At 40.5% G+C, this 20,633-nt stretch overlaps 1 protein-coding gene across 2 annotated transcripts in view; it reads left to right on the forward strand.

Moving 5' to 3' along the window:
• The window catches only part of TMF1 (TATA element modulatory factor 1), a 36,847-nt gene extending 16,535 nt beyond the window's left edge, over positions 1-20,312 (forward strand). Inside the window, exons 6-17 of one of the 2 annotated variants that reach the window (XR_010561537.1) lie at positions 3,268-3,410; positions 6,618-6,784; positions 6,991-7,147; positions 7,791-7,883; positions 10,609-10,765; positions 11,751-11,943; positions 13,823-13,892; positions 13,977-14,069; positions 15,478-15,597; positions 16,298-16,444; positions 16,550-16,766; positions 17,491-17,547. Coding sequence is in view for 1 of the 2 variants with exons in the window: in XM_065407848.1 (XP_065263920.1) it covers positions 3,268-3,410; positions 6,618-6,784; positions 6,991-7,147; positions 7,791-7,883; positions 10,609-10,765; positions 11,751-11,943; positions 13,823-13,892; positions 13,977-14,069; positions 15,478-15,597; positions 16,298-16,444; positions 17,491-17,616; positions 19,453-19,596 (1,610 nt within the window). In the remaining variant the exon portion in view is untranslated. Of the gene's footprint in view, positions 1-3,267; positions 3,411-6,617; positions 6,785-6,990; positions 7,148-7,790; positions 7,884-10,608; positions 10,766-11,750; positions 11,944-13,822; positions 13,893-13,976; positions 14,070-15,477; positions 15,598-16,297; positions 16,445-16,549; positions 16,767-17,490; positions 17,617-19,452 lie in introns of those variants that run through there. The other variant, XM_065407848.1, reaches the window with a different exon arrangement.
• The last annotated feature ends 321 nt before the right edge of the window (positions 20,313-20,633 follow it).

The raw sequence follows: 20,633 nt of genomic DNA on the forward strand, positions 1-20,633 counted from the left end.
TAAATATTTTGCTCTGTCACAAACAAAGTTAGATCAGCAGCACGGGCACATTCATCTACATTAGGAAAATGTGGTTTGTCACAGCAGGTGTCAAATTCTCTATCCTCGAGATCACCTGAAATGTCTAGTACGTTTTGCTTGAATGCGTGTTGGCCTCTGTCAGGTTCACTGTCAGTCTTTCACAGCCCTTGATGAGGTCCAAAGAAGCCATTTTTAGTGACTTGGGGCAAGACACACAAAAGGTAGGCTGAATGGAGCTGCTTGTAAAGAGCCATTTGCAATGCTGGTGAAGTGCCTTCTCCTGAAAAGTTCCTGGCCTTCTGCCAGGAACCACCTCTTGCTGTTGCTGGCAGCATGCATGTAGTTACTCACCTGTCCCCACCTGCCAGTGTGGATTGATTTAGATTAGTGGTTTAAATCACAAATTTTAATCATGATTTAAATCAGTAAGCAGGAAACCTTGATTTAAATAATTGATTTAAATATTGTTTTGCATTTCTACTTTTTAGTTCGTTTCTTAAAGTTTAATTCTCGTTAGTTGGTGCAACTATTAAAACTTGTTGAATTGCAACCAGATGCAGCCTTTTCACTAAATCTGGTGAAGCCAGGAGGATCCACTATGTCTGTACACATTTATTTAAGCAGTTATATAGCTTAACGTGTTTATTCAGATTCTTACTTTTTACTTTTTTTATTGTTAGAAAATGGTGAACGATGCATTTCTTCTTTAATAGGTGATTTTTTTTACTTGGGATTTATGTCAAGCTGCATTTGGATTGAAACTGGAATTAAATTAAATGAATATAAACAACATTTTAAAACCATTTTTATTGATTAAATGAAATTACCTTACTGTGCTCAGTGCATAAGAAGGAAAAACAGGTTTATCAAAACATGTTTTGAATTTAAAACTGATTTATTGAACAAACAAGTATTAACTGTAGATAGTGAAGTGATAGGAAACAATTTTTCAACATGGGCCAGATTCTCAGAGGTATTTGGGTGCCCGAAGATGCATGTAGGTGCTTAGTGGGATTCTCAAAATTACCTAAGCAGGTTAGGTGGGAGTTGGGCTGTGTCTATGCTAGGAATGCCGGTTTATTATACCAAGTATAAGTATACCAAGGCCAAGTGCTCCTAGTGTGGATGCAGCTATACCAGCAAAGCTGGGCTTCGTAGTGGTATAGTAAAACCACCCCCCATGAACGAAAAAAGCAATACTGACATAGCTACGTCTACTTCTGCCGTCATAGCTGTGTTGGTCAGGGATCACACCTCTTCACACCCCTGACCATAGCTATTCTGACGGCAGAATTCCCTAGTGTAGACAGGTGTTGGTTTTCCATTGTATCTCCAAGTTTCCTCCATTCATATGTTGACTGTTCATGATAGTTTGTTCATAGCAACCCTGACACATTTCTGCAGTATGCACTGACTCCTTCCGATTGGGAGTGATGTGTAGTTTGTATATCAGTGAATTTATTTTATGTATCCATAACATGGCGAAACAGTGATAATTCATATCAAAGTGTGGCCTAGCGGATAGAATATAGGACTGTGACTTGGGACTCTTTGAGTTCAAATCCTGGCTGTGTTGACTTTGGGCGTCAAATGACTTGCTTACATGCCTCAGTTATTAACCTATCTGTTTAATGGGAGTTCCTGCTTACCACATAGAGGGTATATTAATGATTATGAAATACTATTAGGTGTTAAGTATTCGTTCACATGAATTGTATGCTGACTTCATGTAAAAAAAACAACAACCCACTAAACTAAAAAAATTGTATTTTATAGAGTTAGGGACTAAGGCCTGAGCTACACTACAGAGTTAGGTTGATGTAAGGCAACTTAACGTCAATCTAACTCTCTAAGGGCAGGTCTTCACTACCCGCTGGATCGGCAGGTAGTGATAGATCTATCGGGGGTCGATTTATTGCATCTAGTGTAGACACGATAAAATTGATCCCCGATCGCGCTGAGGCGGAAGCGAAGTCGACAGGGGAGCGGCAGCGGTCAACTCGCCGCCGTCCTCACGGCCAGGTATGTTGACCTAAGATACGCCGACTTCAGCTACGCTATTTGCGTAGCTGAAGTTGTGTATCTTAGGTTGACCCTCCTGCTAGTGTAGACCTGGGCTAAGTGTCTACACTAAAATGTTGCTCCTGCTGATATAACTCGCCCACTACACCAACTTAACTCCACTTCCACAAGAGGGGTAGAGTCAATGTAGATGTAGTTAGGTCAACACATTGTCAGTGTAGACACTGTTGCTGCCTTTCAGAAGCTGTCCCACCCTGACAGTTAAATTGGTGCAAGTGCTCCTGGTGAGCATGCGCACCGCTGACGGAGGGAGGGTAGTATGGACATGCAAAAGCGATTTAATTACTGTGGTGGCTGTATGTCGTCATAACTTAGGTCAGCATAATTTTGCACTGTACACATACCTTAAGAGGGAAGTTTTCAGGCATTGTGACATCACTAGGCTTGTTCCAATGGGATTGGAGGAATGACGGCTATATATTTAAGATGACCAGAATCCACTGACAATAAAAAATGTTATAAGGCTGCCATGTCAGTAGCAGTGTAAAAATACTATAGGTTGAAGTGATTGGGAGAGAAGAAAATAAGCAGCTTTAGCACTGATTCACTGTTAGCTTAATATTGGAATAATTGATGATTTATGTTGATTCCAGTGTCGTCTTACAGTAAATACTATAGTCCGGCGGCAGTTGCATTAATTATCCTTAATATAGCACAGGGTAAGCATGTAGATACTATGGCAATAGGTGCTATACAGTGCCCTAATGTTTGAAATTAAGCACTATAGAGGAGTCAATGTAAAATCATATTTCTTGGTGATACTGCTACTCCTTAGAGCAGGGGTCGGCAACCTTTCAGAAGTGCTGTGCTGAGTCTTCATTTATTCACTCTAAGGTTTCGTGTGCCAGTAATACATTTTAACATTTTTAGAAAGTCTTTTTCTATAAGTCTATAATATAAATAAACTATTGTTGTATGTGAAGTAAACAAGGTTTTTAAACTGTTTAAGAAGCTTCATTTAAAATTAAATTAAAATGCAGAGCCCCCCGGACCGGTGGCCAGGACCCAGGCATGTGAGTGCCACTGAAAATCAGCTCGCGTGCCGCCTTCGGCACCTGTGCCATAGGTTGCCTACCCCTGCCTTAGAGAAAACAAATCTTGCACTACATTGGATGATGGAAGGGCATGCTAATATTTAACTTCATACACATTTTTCTTTTAAAGGAGAAAAGCTTTCAAAACAGCAGCTACACAATTCCAACATCATTAAGAAGTTAAGAATGAAGGAGAAGGAAAATGAAAATACTAATACAAAACAGAGCAAAAAGATTAAGGAGTTAGAAGAGGAGTTGCAGCATTTAAAACAGGTTAGATATATTTACAGTCACATTCTGTAAATCACGTTATTCTGATATTGGTTCCTTTAACTCTGACTATACAAGATAGTCTTTTTGAGGGGTTTCATAATAGCTTTTGTTCCTTTGTACTTCATTGTGGTTTGGAGATTGCGGTCCCTCTTCTGATTCTCAGTAGTTTGGGGCATGTGGTTTCTGGATGCTTTCACTCAGTACATTAACTATTCTTCATCATTTGTTTCTAATTCTATAGTTCCTCATTGTTTGCACTCTTTCTCAGTCTTCCTTTGGGGGTAACTTTATGTGGCTGTAGTTAGGTTTTTTTATACAGTCAATTATGGATATCTTTCTAGAAAATTTTTACTTAAAATAACTATATTTTTTATTAGTGTTTCACTATTGCATTAGTTGAGGTGTTGAAATACCTCAGTGGTTGCAGATGTTGTCCTGAATGAACAATGCCCATCTGAAATACCGGCTTACTAGGGTCAGACTTAGTTTATTTTATTGTGATTTTCTGTGAAAGTTCAGGACACAAATGTCACTTCATGCTGTCAAAGGCTTAATAGCCTCTTGGCTGCCATAACAGTAGCTAGTTTAACCTTGGTGATCAGATGTGGAATTCCCAGTTTAGCTTTCCAGACCTAGGTTTATGGCACTCCTGTGAAGGGCTCTTTTTAGTATGTCATGTGCGTTACAGACATTATTGATTCTCATACCTTGGAGTGGAGATATATTAGAGCAACCAGAGAAGTTTTGATGATATTATTTTAGTTCTTTGTCGATGTTGCTGTCAAGCATTCCTGCGGTGGCTCAATAGCATGATTACCAACCTCAGGGCTGACTGTCAGGAAACAGGGCACAAACCCCAAACTGGCTGAGAGCTGTAAACTTAGATTTAATCAACCAAGTATAAAGTGTAAACTCCTCAGGCAGTGTAACAGCCTAATCACGGAGTCACAGACATTCCCCTGGGATACTCTGATCTATCTTGTCACTTAGTCAAGCTTGTCTTAGTGATTGATGGTCCCTTACATCAAAAATTATAAGAATGTTCAGGTAACTCCAAGTCCCAAAGGGCCAGTCACTTACCCCACCTCAGTTGCACCTTAGAGCTCACATCAATCCTTTAATAAACTGTCTAAAGATTTATTAACTAGGAAAAGGAAATAACAGTTATTTTCAAGGTTAAAGCAGGTAAACAAATGGTTCGTCTGAAATTTCAAATGGTAATAGAAGCATCTATAATAAGCAAGCTCTGTATGTCCTTTATGGCTAACCCAAGCCAAGCACTTAGGATCTTTTGCTTATGCTTAGTAATCCTTGCTCTTCAAAGTCCAAGCAGCATAAAAGATACAGTTTCCCCTCCTTAGGGCTTTTTATTCCTTTCTCCCTTCTGCTTCAAGTTGCAAATTCAGCTGTTGGGAAGAATTCAGATGCACGTCTCCTCTTCATGGGGTGGAGAGAAACAATCCACAAAGCCTTTTGTCTTCTGATGTTCCACAGTGGTACATCTGGTGTTGGATTGGCCGGCTTCTGTTGGAGACTAAGGCTATGTCTACACTACAGGCATAGCCTTACCGCTGCAGGTCTGCCGCTGTAAGATCTCCTGTGTATGCCGGCGAGAGAGCTCTCCCGCCGGCATAATTAAACCACCCCCAACGAGCAGCAGTAGCTATGTCAGTGGGAGACGCTCTCCTGCCGACATAGTGCTGTCTACACTGGCACTTCTGTTGGCCCAGGGGTGTTTCTCCCCACGCCCCAACCATAGGCACTGACTCCGTGGGTGCTTCGGGGCAGGAGCACCGATGTGGAAAAAAATGGTTGGTGCTCAATACCCACTGGCAGCCCCAGTGCTTCCCACCTGCCGCAGATCAACTGTTTAGCAGGAGGCGCTCAGGGGGCGAGGAAGGGCGAGGTGCCCTCGAGGTAGGGGGTGGGCAAGAGCGGGAAGAGGTGGGGAAGGTGTGGAGAGGGGACGTGGCCTGGGGTGGAGCAGGGGTCAAGCACAAATCCTCCACCCCCACCCCCCCCGGAAAGGAAAGGACAAAGTCAGCACCTGTGCCCCTAACCATCAAAAGTTTTATGAACAAAAGTGCTAGTGTAGACAAAGCCTAGTATTTCACACATGTTAATGCTTCTGTCCTGTCTGGTAATTTACTGTTACAGAGCAAACACGTAAGTATTACCTTATAACGTTGGATACAGGTATTATAAGTGAGATTAATGCAGGCAGCAACTTACAAGAATTTCATAAAGTCTAAATACAAAACACATTTTTATAACTATAATACTTATATTAACAGTACTAACGCACAGGTGAGCCAGACTGGTTCCAACTATGTATTTATCAGTGTTCAGCTGAGACCTGGGAGCCTTGGCATGTGCTGGCACCTGGTCTGCCAGTGTCACAGTTGCCACCTAATCAACGGTGGTAGTCATGGGCGGTGGGTTGGGGAGGCTGAGCCTCCCTAAACACTCAGGCATGGCTCCGCCCCTAGGGCCCCGCTTTGGCAGTGCCACTTGGCTCCAGGGGCTGTGGAGGCTGCAGCGGCACCACCGTGTGCTCTCCCTCCCGGCGCTCCAGGGCTGGGGTGGGCTGCGGGCACTAGCCAGCCTGGGGTGGGGGCTGGCGGTGGGGGAGCTCTGGGTTCTGAGGCGCACGGAAGGGGTGGAGCCTCTGGCGGAAGGGGCGGGACTGGAGGATGGCCTCCCCCAGCCAGAGGTTCACGAGCCGCCCATGGTGGTAGTTTCCTTATCTCAGTAGGTATCCCAGCATCATACACCTCTCCCTTTTTTCTTCAACTTTAGTTAAAGCTCCTTTCCAGGAATCTTACATTCTAGGCTTTCACTCATCAAAGGTAATTTTAAGACTATTCGGTGGTCTTAGTAAGTCTTATTCAGGCTCTTGATATTTCACTCTCACTAAAACTTACGTTAGTGCTCAGCAGGGCTTTCTGTTGGCCCTGAACTTGATTGCCACAAGTTGCCTATGCCCATGCCTAGAAGTAGATGTCACTATAGAGGTCTATGTCTTTATTGACTCATAGGTATGCTGTAACCATTCAAGTGCAAAATGTTGTAGTCTTAATTGGAGCTGGCGTTTCACGTTTTAATGGAATTTAACTCAGGAAGACTTTATAAAATGCTCCATCTTAAATTTGGAAGAGGTTTTTCAGTTATTTTGGTAGATTTATAAAAATTTTTTCACTCTAATAGGTGCTTGATGGCAAGGAGGAGGTTGAAAAGCAGCATCGAGAGAACATTAAACAACTGAACAGTGTGGTAGAGCGACAAGAGAAGGATCTCAGCAGACTTCAGGTCGACATGGAAGAGCTTGAAGAACGGAACCGAAGTGTTCAAGCAGCACTTGATAGCGCATACAAGTAAGCAGATACTTGCATGCGAAAATCAAGAAATTTACATTTAAAACTCCTGTGTGTGGTGCCTGAGAAATGTTTATAATATGTAGTAAAAAATTACTTGGTAAGTCATCTTGACATGGTATAAACTGTGAGGATCACTGTAGTTTTTCTACTTAATTTGAATTTTATGATATAAAATTCCAGTGCCTTTCATTCTTGGTTTGTAGGGAACTTGCTGATCTTCACAAAGCTAATGCTACAAAGGATAGTGAAGCACAAGAAGCAGCATTAAGTCGTGAAATGAAAGCTAAGGAAGAACTTGGATTAGCTCTGGAGAAGGCCCAAGATGAGGCCCGCCAGCAGCAAGAGGCTTTAGCAATTCAGGTGAGCTTTAAGCATGGGGATTAAAGCTTTCTCTTCTAATTTGAGTGTGTACTTTGGGCTAGTGGATGGTGTGCTCTATTGAAGGCTTTGTGCAAGCTGGATGTCAAAATTCTCCTCCATTCTTCCAAAAAAAATAATCTTTTGACAAAAACAGCTTGGAAAAAATACTTAACAAATCTAGCATGACTGTTTTGTAAGCTAGTAAATAGAAAATAGTGTGAACACCAGATAAGTCATAAATTCAATTAAAGATGGATCAAAACATAGGAGGAGAAAAGTCATGTCGCACTAAACCGCTTGTCCAAAGTCATAATTCTAAATGTGTTTATCTTGTCTAAATTCGTAATTATAATTTTGGTGGTAAGCCATGGTTCATGCTTGTGCCATTCTTATTGTGATGCTAAGTGTTACTTCCTTGAACTGGACACTGTATAACTAGTCAGTGTGTGGGTAAGCTAGTGAAACTATTATGCACATGCTGTGTGTGGGTATGCATAGCTGACTTGTAAAACTCATAAACTGGAGCCCCTGTACAACATTCACTGATGCAAATACGCGTGGCTGTAGCAGTGACAAGTGGAAACTAAAATTCTTCATTAGGAATTAATGAAATATAGTAATTGTCTGATTCCTGCTGATACAGGTGGCAGACTTGAGACTGGCACTTCAACGAGCCGAGCAGCAAGCAGCAAGAAAGGAGGACTATTTGCGCCAAGAAATCCATGAACTACAACAGGTGCAGTAACAATTGTTTCATTGATATTTCTAGCTGCTCCATGTTTATTTGGTTCAAAATAAAAAATGCAAGGATTATACTGAGATAGAAAAGGTGGGTGAGACAATACCTTTTATTGGACCAACTTCGGTTGGCAGTGGCGGTGCTAACCCATTGGGGGCCCTAAGAAGGAATGTCTCTCTCCCTCCCTCTCCCCACACAATGCATACTAAAAAAAGCAAATAGAGGGCCCCCTTGAGCTGTTCGGGGCCCTAAGCAAGTGCTTAATCTTCTTATGCCTGTTTGTTGGTGAGAGAGACAAGCTTTCGAGTCACACAGAGCTCTTCTTCAGGTCTGGGAAAGGAACTCCCAGTGTCTCAGCAAAATGCACGGTGGAACAAATTGTTTAGCATATGTAGTTAGCATATATTGTAAGGGACCATTCAAGGTAGAGCGGCCCCTTTCCACCTCTGTTGTCATAGGACAAAAAGAGAGGATTAGTGGGTAATAGATTGTTGTAACAAGCCATAAATCCAGTGTCTCTTCTGAACCCCCACTTCTGGCCTTCAAACAACCCCCCCATCCTCTCCAAGCTCCTCATCAGAAGCAAGCGCCCTACAGACCAAGACACAACAACTCAAAGTGGTACCAGACCCTGCCAGACCAACAGATGGAAAACCTGCAGACATCTCTCCACTGCTACAATGATCAATATCCCCCATAACACACCTTTCAAGATCCATGGATCCTACACATGCCTATCACGAGTGGTATACCTTGTTCAGTGCAGTAAATGCCCCAATAATAACTATGTGGGTGAAACCAGACAATCACTGCACTCTCAAATAAACTCACAAAGGAAAGTGATACAAGACAAAACTACTTTATCACCTGTGGGATGTACACTTTTCACAAATCGATCACTCTATATCTGACCTATCAGACCTCATCCCTCGAAGGAAACCTGCACAGCACTTTCAAAAGATGAGCCTGGGAGCTTAAATTCATTACTCTGTGAGACACTAAATGTGAGCCAAGACACTGAATATATGACAGGTTTCAGAGTAGCAGCCGTGTTAGTCTCTAAGGTGCCACAAGTACTCCTGTTATTTTTACTGAATATATGGTTTATTAAAAGAATCTGTAACCCACTAACCCCTCTGTCCTATGGCTGCAGAGGTGTTAACGAGCCACTCTACCTTGAATGGTCCCTTAGGATATGTGCTAACTACATATGCTAAACAAACCATTCCAGCTTACATTTTGTTGTGACCCTGGGAGTGACTTGCCCCCAACCTGAAGAAGGACTCTGTGTGGCTCGAAAACTTGTCTCTCACCAACAGAAATTGATCCAATAAAAGATATTAATCTCCCCTCAACTTGTGTCTTTAACATCCTGGGACCGATACGGCTACAACTACACTACATACATAGGATTATGCTAAATCATTTGGGGAGGGACTTCTAAAAGCAGAATACAAAATGCTAAAATGACTTCAAAGTTCATAGGCCACAAGATAGTTGTTTGGGTTGATACTTTTTAGGCCACGTCTAGTGCAGAAGAACATTAGGAACAAATGTTAGGAAAAACCTTTGGTTGTTCTTTGATTTCAAACAATATATTTCTTTGAAAACCATTATGCCAGCTTTTTAAGCATGATGGGATCTTTTTAGTATGAAGCAAAATTTAGCCATTAAGATTGTGATTATGCTGTAAAACTTCCAGCAAATGGACACTTAAATCCCTTCCTACCTTCCTTGGAAGAGTGGATTACTTCTTCATCCTTTCCTTTTAGGAATAGCCCAGAGCAGGGGTCGGCAACGTTCAGCACGCGGCTCGCCAGGGTAAGCACCCTGGCGGGCCGGGCCAGTTTTATTTACCTGCTGACGCGGCAGGTTCGGCCGATCGCGGCCCCCACTGGCCGCGGTTCGCCGTCCCGGGCCAATGGGGGCGGCGAGAAGCGGCGCGGGCAAGCGATGTGCTGGCCGCGGCTTCTCGCCGCCCCCATTGGCCCGGGACGGCGAACCGCGGCCAGTGGGGGCCGCGATCGGCCGAACCTGCCGCGTCAGCAGGTAAATAAAACTGGCCCGGCCCGCCAGGGTGCTTACCCTGGTGAGCCGTGTGCCGAACGTTGCCGACCCCTGGCCCAGAGATTAGTCTAAATGTGACATCTTCCTGGGGCCTGTGGAGAGAGTATTGCCAAATGAATATGTTAGCATCAGGAGGGAAATGTGGGCTTGATAGCAGATCCTGTTGAGGTGTGAAGTGGTTAGTAGAGGCAAAACTCAAAACTTGAACTTTTGAGCCCCAGAATGGAGTCCTCTTCTTTCTTCTCAAGTAATGGCATTTTTAAAATTGAAACCATAATATGCTGTCAGCTCAGAAGTAGGGCCTGCTAGATGAGATTTGTCTTCTGCTTAATACTGGAAACTCCAGTTATACTAACACAACACTACCATCAGAAAAAGGGTCCTTGACAATTAAATCATCTTCTACTGTTTGAATTTAAACACCAGACCTGTTTCCTAATGACTTGTCTAAAAATGTCACTCCAGCTCTTGATGATGTATTATTCTCCTCTAACTTTACTAAAACCAAAAAAAAAAAAAAAAAGTGCAGTTTAAAAAGTAGTTATTGTAGAACATATAAGGATTGCAGTTACATTTTTAGCTGAATTTTGTGGTAAAATTTAAACTGGTCATGCCGTGTTAAGGTTTAATGGCATTTAACTAATTCATAATTCAGAGACTCCAAGAAGCAGAGAATCGGAACCAAGAACTGAGTCAAAGTGTTACATCTGCCACCAGGCCACTTCTTCGGCAGATCGAAAATCTGCAAGCAACACTGGGAGCACAAACCTCCTCATGGGAAAAGTTAGAGAAGAACCTTTCTGACAGACTTGGTAAGTCTAGCTTGTAGACTTTAATGTACAGTGTGAATGTGGGGGAGACACTAGATGGCGGTAATGTAATGAGAAGGGCATAGACTTGTGTCTAAAGCATAAGACTGCGAGTTGGGAAATCTGGGTTCAAATGTGTATCTGTAATATAGGATGATACTTAGGTGTGTTGCCAGGGTGCTGTGCGGCGTGATTTACTGAATTTGTAAAAGACTTGAGATTGTATGGTGGTAGTGATTTATATACGTGAAAAGCACTGTATGTGTATATATAGCATTTTAAAAAGGGAGTGGGCCTGGGAGAGGGGCGGGAATGGAAATGAATCAACATCTTGAATTGTCAGATGTGGTTTTTGGATTCCATGACCTGAGGCTCAGGTAGTATAATTTACTGTGACACTATCCAAGGCTGTAAAACAAATACATTTCAGCTGGGTTGAGGGTTGTAATGAAAAACTATTGCCCCTTGGATGAACAAAATTACAATGGAATAAAATGTCCAAAGCCACAGATAGAGTATGTAAATGTTTCCTGGAGCTTACTGTTTCAGTCCTTTAATTGTTTACTCCTTAAGACTAGACTCTCAAATCCTCCTTGCCCGGCAATCCTCCCTACCTCCAATTGCATGTTCTTGTTTGAGGGCAGGCATACTGCCACCAACCAGTTCTCAAACAGTACTGTATCTACTAGTCCTGCTATTACGTGCTTCTGATGGCTAATGCCAAGATGTAATTGCTTACCACATTTTGAATGCTGTTGAAAAGACTACATTTCTCTTGAAGCCTGGAAATAGTACAAGAATAAACCTTTACAATGTTAGATGCAATTCAGATATTTTTCAAAATGTTTGGCAAATTTGCCAACATTTCAGTTAGACACCTAAATAATTGTCTTAAGTTATGGATGACTGACTATTTTGGCATAAAAGTCAGCTAATGGTTGGGGTTTTTTTATAATGGATTGTGTATTTACTCTTTCTTGTGAATTAGGTGAATCTCAAGCCCTCCTGGCAGCAGCAGCTGAGAGAGAACGTGCTGCTACAGAAGAACTTCTTTCCAATAAAATCCAAGTGTCTTCCACTGAATCACAGAATAGCCTCTTGAGGCAGGAAAACAGTCGCCTTCAGGCTCAGCTAGAAGCAGAGAGAGCCAGACTCAAGAAACTGGAAAATGAAAACAATAGGTGAATTGGGTCAAGTTCTTGGCTTATATGTTTCTTTAGTATGTTCCTTTCATTTCCATAGGAATCTATCAGGTTTTTGTGTTTGAATAGGAAGACTTGCTCATTTGTATTAATTTGATAACTACCATATAAAATACTGATGGGTGTTGCTGGACAAATTTTATGAAGAAAGACAAATACAGAGATACTTTTTGTTTATCTGATACCTACTACTTTCAGGTCACTTCAGCTCTTCTGGGCTGTCCTTGTACCCTTAGGGTTCCTAATGGCACGTCTTATGCATTGAGCCTTAAATCTCTCACCTCACCCATGACCAGTCACTCTCACCTACTTTATTTGCTTTTGACAAGAATATTAGATAATGTTCATGGGTGGCAGGTACCATAGGCTTGGGGAGGCTATGCTTCCCAAACAGTCAGATGTGGCTTTGCCTCCAGGGCCCCCCCCCCCCCCCCCCCGCCCTCCTGCTTCCCACGCTCTGCATGTGGAGCTCCAGTCCCCTAGCCAGTACTGGCCATAGCTAGGGCTGCGTTCACGCATGCTGCCCACCCTCCCGGTGCTCTGGGCCTGGGGCCGGTGGCTGCGGTTGGGGGAGGGGTGCAGAAGGAGCGGGGCTGAGGGCTAGCCTCCCCCAGCCGGCAGTTCACATGCCACCCATGATGATGATCTCTTTGGCCCTACTCTTGTAAGCTGCTTTGTGCAGTTGCAGTCTGTGAGCCTGCATGCTGGCATAAGGGTCCATCTGCACAGAGCAGCTTGCAGGATTGGGACATTAGAAAGCATCCAACATCTTCTTCCAAAAGAAATTAAATCAAATAATTATCAAGTGCTAAGAAGTTGAACTGTGGCAACGACTATTTTCTTAAACAAATTCCCGCTTTTAATAATAGAAAAACAAGAAAACCTGTTCCTTGAAGACTAATGCTTTTTGGTGGCTCCCTGCCACCACCTTCTGAATGTCTGCCCTGATGCATTTCCACCAACATCCAATCCAGGCCTCCCACCTCTGCCTCAGCACAGAAACTATTGTAGAAGCAAACCTGAAGTCAGTAGCAGAAACATTAACTATGAATTACCCTTGTGAAATTCTTCCTCTTAACTATGTCTCTGACAAACTGTGTGTTTGTTTCCTTTTCAATCCCCTGGGCTATTCCTGGGGGGAGGTGTGCTTTCCTGCATTGGGATTCCAGTTCATATCAGGAAATTCCTTTTTCAGCATCCTGGTGGTACATTGGGAGGATCAAAATACTTTGTTGATCTTTCAGTAGACTTCATCCTGTCTAGTCAACTGCAGTTTCTTCTCAGGCAATCTACCAGTCCTAAGAAATTCTGATACCTGGGATAGTTTTGTCTTCTGGGTTTCATTGTGTTAATTTGAGAAGTCATATGCCGACTTCTGTAGTATGCTTACACTATTTTTGTATGAGAAATAGATAAGTTATTGAAAGTTGCTTTAATTTTAATGTAAGTGTTATTGGTTCATGCAATGATAGACCAAGTATCCAGAATATTAAAGCAGCATGCACACAACTAACGACGCTTAAGAAGATATTACATGGAAATATAAGTAGTAGTTCAACAGGGGTTCTTAAGATTAGCAAACATTCAAGTAGCCACATACTGCTTACAAGTCAGTGTGAGGGTATTTTTCTAACACCATAGAGAAATAGTTGTAGTTCTCCATTTGGTAATACAGATCAATTCTGTTCCTGATGCTGCTCGATATTACGCTTAGATATATATTTGTATAGAAAACAAATATTGTGCATTATGCTTTTGTCAGTTTCAGTACATTATTTTTCTTTGTGTGAACCTCAAATAGAAACATGAAGAGTAGATTGTCTTTAATAAAATTACATTACCTTTCTTTTCAATATAGGTATGAGGTTGAATTAGAAAACCTGAAAGAGGAGTATGTGAAAACTCTTGATGAAGCAAAGAAAGAAAAGGTATTGGTTAATTTGATATTGTATTGCTTCATCATAAAATTCTGAGTTTGCAAGGGATTAAAAATCCACATTTCCTCCTTCTAGACACTGTTAGCTACTCAGTTAGAAATGGAGAAAATGAAAGTTGAACAAGAAAAAAAGAAAGCAATTTTTGTACAAGAAACAGCAAAGGAAAAGGTATTGAAATTTGCTTTAATGTTAATTCATGTATTTTCAAAATCTTATTGGGTCACAGGATGACCGAGCAAGTCTCGAACGCTAAAATGTCTCATAAACAACAAACAAGAATTACAAGGATCTAGCATGGTACTACCATGAAACTAAGTATCTGGGACTTCTCCACATCTTTCTTTTCCTTTGAATTCAATGCTGGTGTGAAAGGCACTGTATTGACAGTCCTAAATAATTCCTGTACTTAGCCACAGAATAAATGAAACATGGACAGTGGCAGCATAGCTTGATCCACACTGTTGCACCAGTGTGCCTTTGTCCTTACCTTGAGGGGCATGACATTGTGTCTGGGGACACTGAAAAACTGTTCCCTCTGCTGAGACTACCAGAAAGGTGTTGGTTAATTCCAGTTGTGATGTGTCTGTGTGGTATGGATACTGGTCTATAGGCCCGGACTCCACTTTGTTTAGCATAGGTTACCAAATCCCCATCAGTTGGCAACAGCTTTCAGTCACTACCAGTCAGCAGTTGATATTCTAACACAGCTCTGTCCTCACTGTTAATCTCCTAGTTGCTGCAGTTCTGAAATCAAAGTCCTGTTCAAAGCTATTTACTTCAGCCTTCTGAAGTCAGCATGTCTTCAGTTGCTGACTCAGAGGAAATCAGCTTATTTAGAAAAACTCATCAGTAACAGAATTTAGCCTCAGAGATCCTGAAATTGGGCATTGTAACACTTTTTAAAAAATCTCTTCACTGTCCTTCATCCAGGGAAGAACCTACTTTTTTGTTCAGGGTGTCATTCCTGTGAGGCACATGAGGTCAGCAAAACACTTAATTGTCTCTAGGGCTCACATACTTTTGTGGTCTTAGGTCAGCATTATGCGGTGTGGCTACTGAAAGAACACTTCCCTTTGCAGTAGGTAGTAACTTCTGTTTCTGCATACCCAGGAAAGCCTAAGGCAATGGTGGGAAACCTGCGGCCCGTCAGGGTAATCTGCTGGTGGGCTGCTAGACAGTTCGTTTGCATTGACCATCTGCAGGCACGGCCGCCCGCAGCTCCCAGTGGCCGTGATTCGCCGTTTCCGGCCAATGGGAGCTGCGGGCTGGTCAATGTGAACAAACTGTCCCACGGCCCGCCAGCGGATTACCTTGACGGGCCGCAGGTTTCCCACCATTGACTTAGGCTTTTCTAAGGAGTTGAACTTGGGATAGATGTACTAGTGACACTTTTAAATCCACTTCATTGTTTAAACTTCAGTTAATATACGGAAAAAATGAATTTGTGCTCTACATTTGGGAGTGAAAAAAGAGACCCCCTTATATGCGAAAAGGTCTGTTTATCATCGTCCTCTGCCTCAACAATCTTTGTTCCTTGTATTCACTTTCTCTTAACTAGCTGTTGTATTTTTCAAAGGAGCGTAAGTCATTTACCTTATCAGCAATGGAAACTGTTTCGAGTACTCCAACACTGTCACGCTCAAGCTCTGTAAGTGGAGTTGATATGGCGGGGCTTCAGGCATCCTTCCTCTCTCAGGTAATGTATCATTTATCAATTGATCAACCATTTTGCTACCTTGTGTGTGTTTGTAATGAATCGTGTTGGTGTCTTCAAATAGTTTTATTGGCATGTTAATTTTATCTAGCTAATAACTGCATTGAAAAAAGTGATTTCAGCTATTCTGATTTCTTAAACATACCTACGAAATGTCTAGGTTTGCATAGCATTTGAAGGAGGGTGCCTGAGAGTACGTTTAAAAAAAATGTAGTACAGTAATGTGGAGAATATAAACTTCAAGTGCTATTCATGTAATTCATTCCAAGGTGCTTTATAAAATAAGTGGACACTATATCTAAAGTTGACTTGACTGACTGTTAATCCAGTGATTCTAGTTTTAGTGCACCGCTCACTCATGAGACACTGCCACTGTCTTGATGCAATCTGTGCAAAGGCTGTTGCTTCTGATAATTTATCTGGGAGAATAAAGATATCTATGCTAGCCAAATGGAAGTGGTAAAGGTGACATGACAGCAAGCAAATAAGGAGTTATCTTAAACTTTGTTTAGCTATTCAAAATGAGCTTTTGTTTGGAAGGAATATATTTGAAGCATTGAAACTTTTGACTCTAATGATGGCGGTCTTCCTTTGCTGTTCATATTGAATCAGTAGGCTCTTGCTTCTAGTGCTAAAGTCTCTCAGTGTCTGATCTTACAGTTGGTTAACTTTTTATTTGTAGGATGATCCTCATGATCATTCATTTGGGTCAATGTCTACAAGTGGGAGCAACCTTTATGATGCTGTAAGGATGGGAGCAGGGTCAAGTATAATTGAAAACCTGCAGTCGCAGTTAAAACTGAAGGAAGGAGAGATTTCTCACCTACAGGTACTGTGAGAATCACTTTAACGTTTATTGTGTGTGTCATAAGTAGAAAGATGAACGTGATTTTACTTTACTGGCTTTGTTTTACAAAGTTTATTTTACTGATAGCTGTGTAGGGTCTGGATGTGCAAACAATGGTTTTGTCTTGCACTGATGTAGGGACACTCCTCCCTACCCATCCCCCGGGCAGTTCTGTTAAAGTCATGATGGGCCATCACAAGAGATGTAAGCATTCATTACCTAGGTTTTGGATGAGGTGGATCAAGTAGACTCTACCTGGCTATCTCAACATTGATCAGGGTTCCAGGGAAAGGTGAAGAAAAAGGTGAGGCGTTTGTGTTGAATGGTGTTGCATAGGGTACTTAATTGAAGATGTTTTAAAGGCAGTATATCAAAATTCCTCCCCCGTCTATCTCTGTTTACCTGATTTGATTGCTTCTAATTTCTGCTGATCTAGGAGTGAAAATCCCCAAGACTTAACTGAAGTTTAAGCGTAAGGAATACTAATGTGACCTTATGTGTCATGCAGGTTGGAAAATAAAGAAACCACTTAAACATGTAGTTGTGTGTCGTAAACCTGTCTTAAACTTGAATAACATGTTTTTCCATGTTTAAGGTGTATGCACTCAGTTTAGCAAATTTAACCTTGAGCTTCAATTTTTATGTATGAAAGAGCTCTTTAAATTGACACCTTACCCCACAGCAAATACTGTCTTACCTATACTATATTATTTTCTTACTTTATAAATCTGACATTCACTTGGTACTGTCTATATCAGTGATACTCAGACTGAGGCTTGCAAGCTGCAAGTGGATCTTTAATGTGTCTCCTGTGGCTCTTTGCAGCACTCTCTCTCTTTTGGGTAATGTTGATCGCTATTTTGATTCCTGAACCATTGAGTTTTGAGTATCACTGGTCTGTATAATAAATTGACTTCCAAGATCAATCATTCTGATTTTTTTTTTTTTTTTAAATGAAAAACAAAGTTAGTAACTCAGTAGGTCACTCTCGGCACAAAGCTCTAACTGTTAAATGCCTGTTACCTTAGCTGGAAATTGGAAACCTTGAAAGAACTCGATCAATAATGGCAGAAGAGCTAGTTAAATTAACAAATCAAAATGATGAATTTGAAGAAAAGGTGAAGGAGATACCAAAACTACGTGCACAGCTAAGGGTAGGTGGCTTTCATTTATATAAATCAGGTGAGAGATTGACAAGTGATTTATGAAAACTCTTTTTACTAAGTTAATCATGCATAAATAGATCTGTAACTCTGTAGGTGCCCATAGTGATACTTAATTCAAAATCTCTTTTCCTTAAAGTTGAAAATGTGGTAAGAATCACACAAAGTGTACATTGAATTATTAAAAGTTAGGCAGTGGAAAAATAACTCAGGAATACAATTTGACTTGAAAATTAAGTGCTCTTTTTACAGTAAAACTAATAAATTGTTTTGTAACTTTATAAGATGCAGTTTAGAGACGGATGGATTTTGTCAGCAGGCTTTGCTGTATTGCATGGCAATTATCAGTTACTTCACAAATTGATTTTCAAATTGTTATGCTAGTAAACATACAGTTCAATGAGTGTGCATACCTATAAAAGAATCCATGTTCAGAGTCAGGAATTGTGATATGCAGAGATACACAGCCATATTTTCAGAATTATGCTCACTGTCAGGAATACTAAAATATGCCACATCATCAGTGTAACTGCATGTGTAAATGACCACTTCATAGGCATATAGTCACTTGCACACAGAGTTGTCATAATTGTATGCATAATTGTATATACAAATTCGGTGTGCATATTTTTGTGCTCGGAGCATTCCGAACATCTGGCCTGGAGCTCATAATTTTTGAGTGAATTGGAAGCCTTGAGAGTCAGCATATGGAATACTCCAATTCTTATGAGTTTAGCAAAACATAACCTATCACAGAAAAGGTTTATGATCCCGTCTGATCATGATACTGGTGGAATTAATAAAATAAATATTGCAGATTTTAATCCACTCTTATTACTTAACTTCCTGGGTCTTTTTTTTTTTTCTCTTTTTTTTAAAAGAGAAATAACACATGCAAATCTTTTGAATTGCAATTATCTCATTCTGGAAAAGTATTCATTCTTTTTTTATATGTGCAGCATGTTAAATTTTCAAACCAGAAAGTTTTTGACGCTGAGCTTCTTCCTACAACAAAATCTAGTGATGGTTTGCTGAATGTTCTCTCCTTGACTCATCTTAAGTTATGAACATTAACAATTGCACAACTTTCAGACTGCTTTGTACTACGCAAAAATGAAGGGAAAATGCTTCTGAAACTGTTTTAAGCTTTCATGTGTACAAGTGCTTGTAAAATCTGGGGTGTGAGAGAGAGAGAGTTAAAATAGAATATTATAATTTAAAGTGACCTGAGTCATGAAGTAGATGCCCTTTCATTAGATGATGATTTGTGGATCTTTCCAGATTATTTTACTTTAAAATTCATATAGAAACTACAGCTGCCAACCTGCTGAATGGAATGCTATGAGCAGCCAACCTCTGTGTTTAAGCCTTCAGTTATATTTCAAGATCTTAGTGGTCTTCTGTAAAACCCATAGAGGTCTGGGGCCTGTTATCTGATATATCAGGGAAAACTTGCAAAAAGTGCCTATTTTCTATAGAGACTTCGGCATTAAAGCCAGAGTCATTTATGAAAATTTTACCCCCTCACCCTATACCCTACCACAGCAGCTGAAACTGACTTGAAGATTTATGCTATTGCTCTTTGTAGTTAAAAATCCTGCCTTTGGAATTTGCTTCCTTTCACGGTTCCCAAGAGCATACATTTAGCAATATTCAGGACACGATGCAGTATGTGTTCATATGGGGTTAGCATTAGTTTAACTTTTCAGTTTTTTTAATACTTAAAGCACTATAGGCAATGTGTTAGACAAAGAATGAAAACAGATATGTGGCATTGCTTTTAAATTGGGGAAATGGCCAAATAACCAAAAGCCCATGTTATTCTAGGATTTGGATCAAAGATACAATACTATTCTTCAGATGTATGGAGAGAAAGCAGAAGAGGCCGAAGAACTTCGACTGGATCTTGAAGATGTGAAAAATATGTACAAGACTCAAATAGATGAACTTTTAAAACAAAGACACAACTAATTCCTGCTGAAACTGTAACTTTCCAACAATGACTTTAAACTGTAAAGAGTGGTGTTTATGTAAATGCAGAATTCAAATGCCTTGTAAAAAAATGTACTATAAAAATGGGATTATATTGTAGAGTTCTTATGTGGGGAAAAAAATCATTATGCTTTAACAGTGTCTAGTACTGTTGGCAGTTAAATTATTTGTGCATTATTTAAAATGTGTTTAAATAAAATCATCCTTCTCTCTATTTAAGTTTAACCAAAAGGTGGACCATTATGTACAGACAGTAGCACAGAGATTATTTGGCTCATGTAATATTACCTAACCGTACAGCACTGGAAGGTGTAAGGATACTGTAGCATGAGGCTTTATTAGAACAGCCCCTGATAATTTTCAGATTACTGTTTTACACACTTTCATGGGTACAGATCAGAGTTTGTTGGATGATTTTTTTAATATCCTGAACATTTTTTCTATAATTTGATAGTACAAATAATATTTTTTTTAACATGACTATAAATAGCAGTGACTTGCTGTGTGATACTAAAGGGGGTAGATATTTCAGGCTTAGCTTTTTTTAAGTGAAAATTTCTGATTTGTACTTTGGAGATCTTGAACATACAAGAGTAACAATTTCATGTTCGTAGACAAAATTTTATCTTCATATAACATCTTTTATCTTCGCTCCCCAAAGCAAGGAGATTGACTCACTACTTACTACTCTTGTTCTTTAACCTGCTGCTCCATCTTGAATACTCCTTGTGCTGCATTCCTGAAGCATAATGGGGCCATTTAGAGACAGTTTTGCCTGTAACTCTAAATGGAACTAACTTCAACTGCAATAAGCAAGACAATTCTTTTGGTTCTTGTAGTTTTGGGTGCTGCTTTTTAACAGTACTATTTAACAAAAAAAAAAACCCAACAAAAACAGATATATAAAATTCTCTTGACACAAAATAATTGCTGCTGCTCTTCTGTAGCCATTCTTGGTCTGTCTATATACATTTTTTAAAAGTGGATTCTGATGTAGTATTTTTAAGATAGCCTGC

Source organism: Emys orbicularis, chromosome 7 (assembly GCF_028017835.1).
Source record: "Emys orbicularis isolate rEmyOrb1 chromosome 7, rEmyOrb1.hap1, whole genome shotgun sequence".
NCBI classification, from domain to species: Eukaryota; Metazoa; Chordata; order Testudines; family Emydidae; genus Emys; species Emys orbicularis.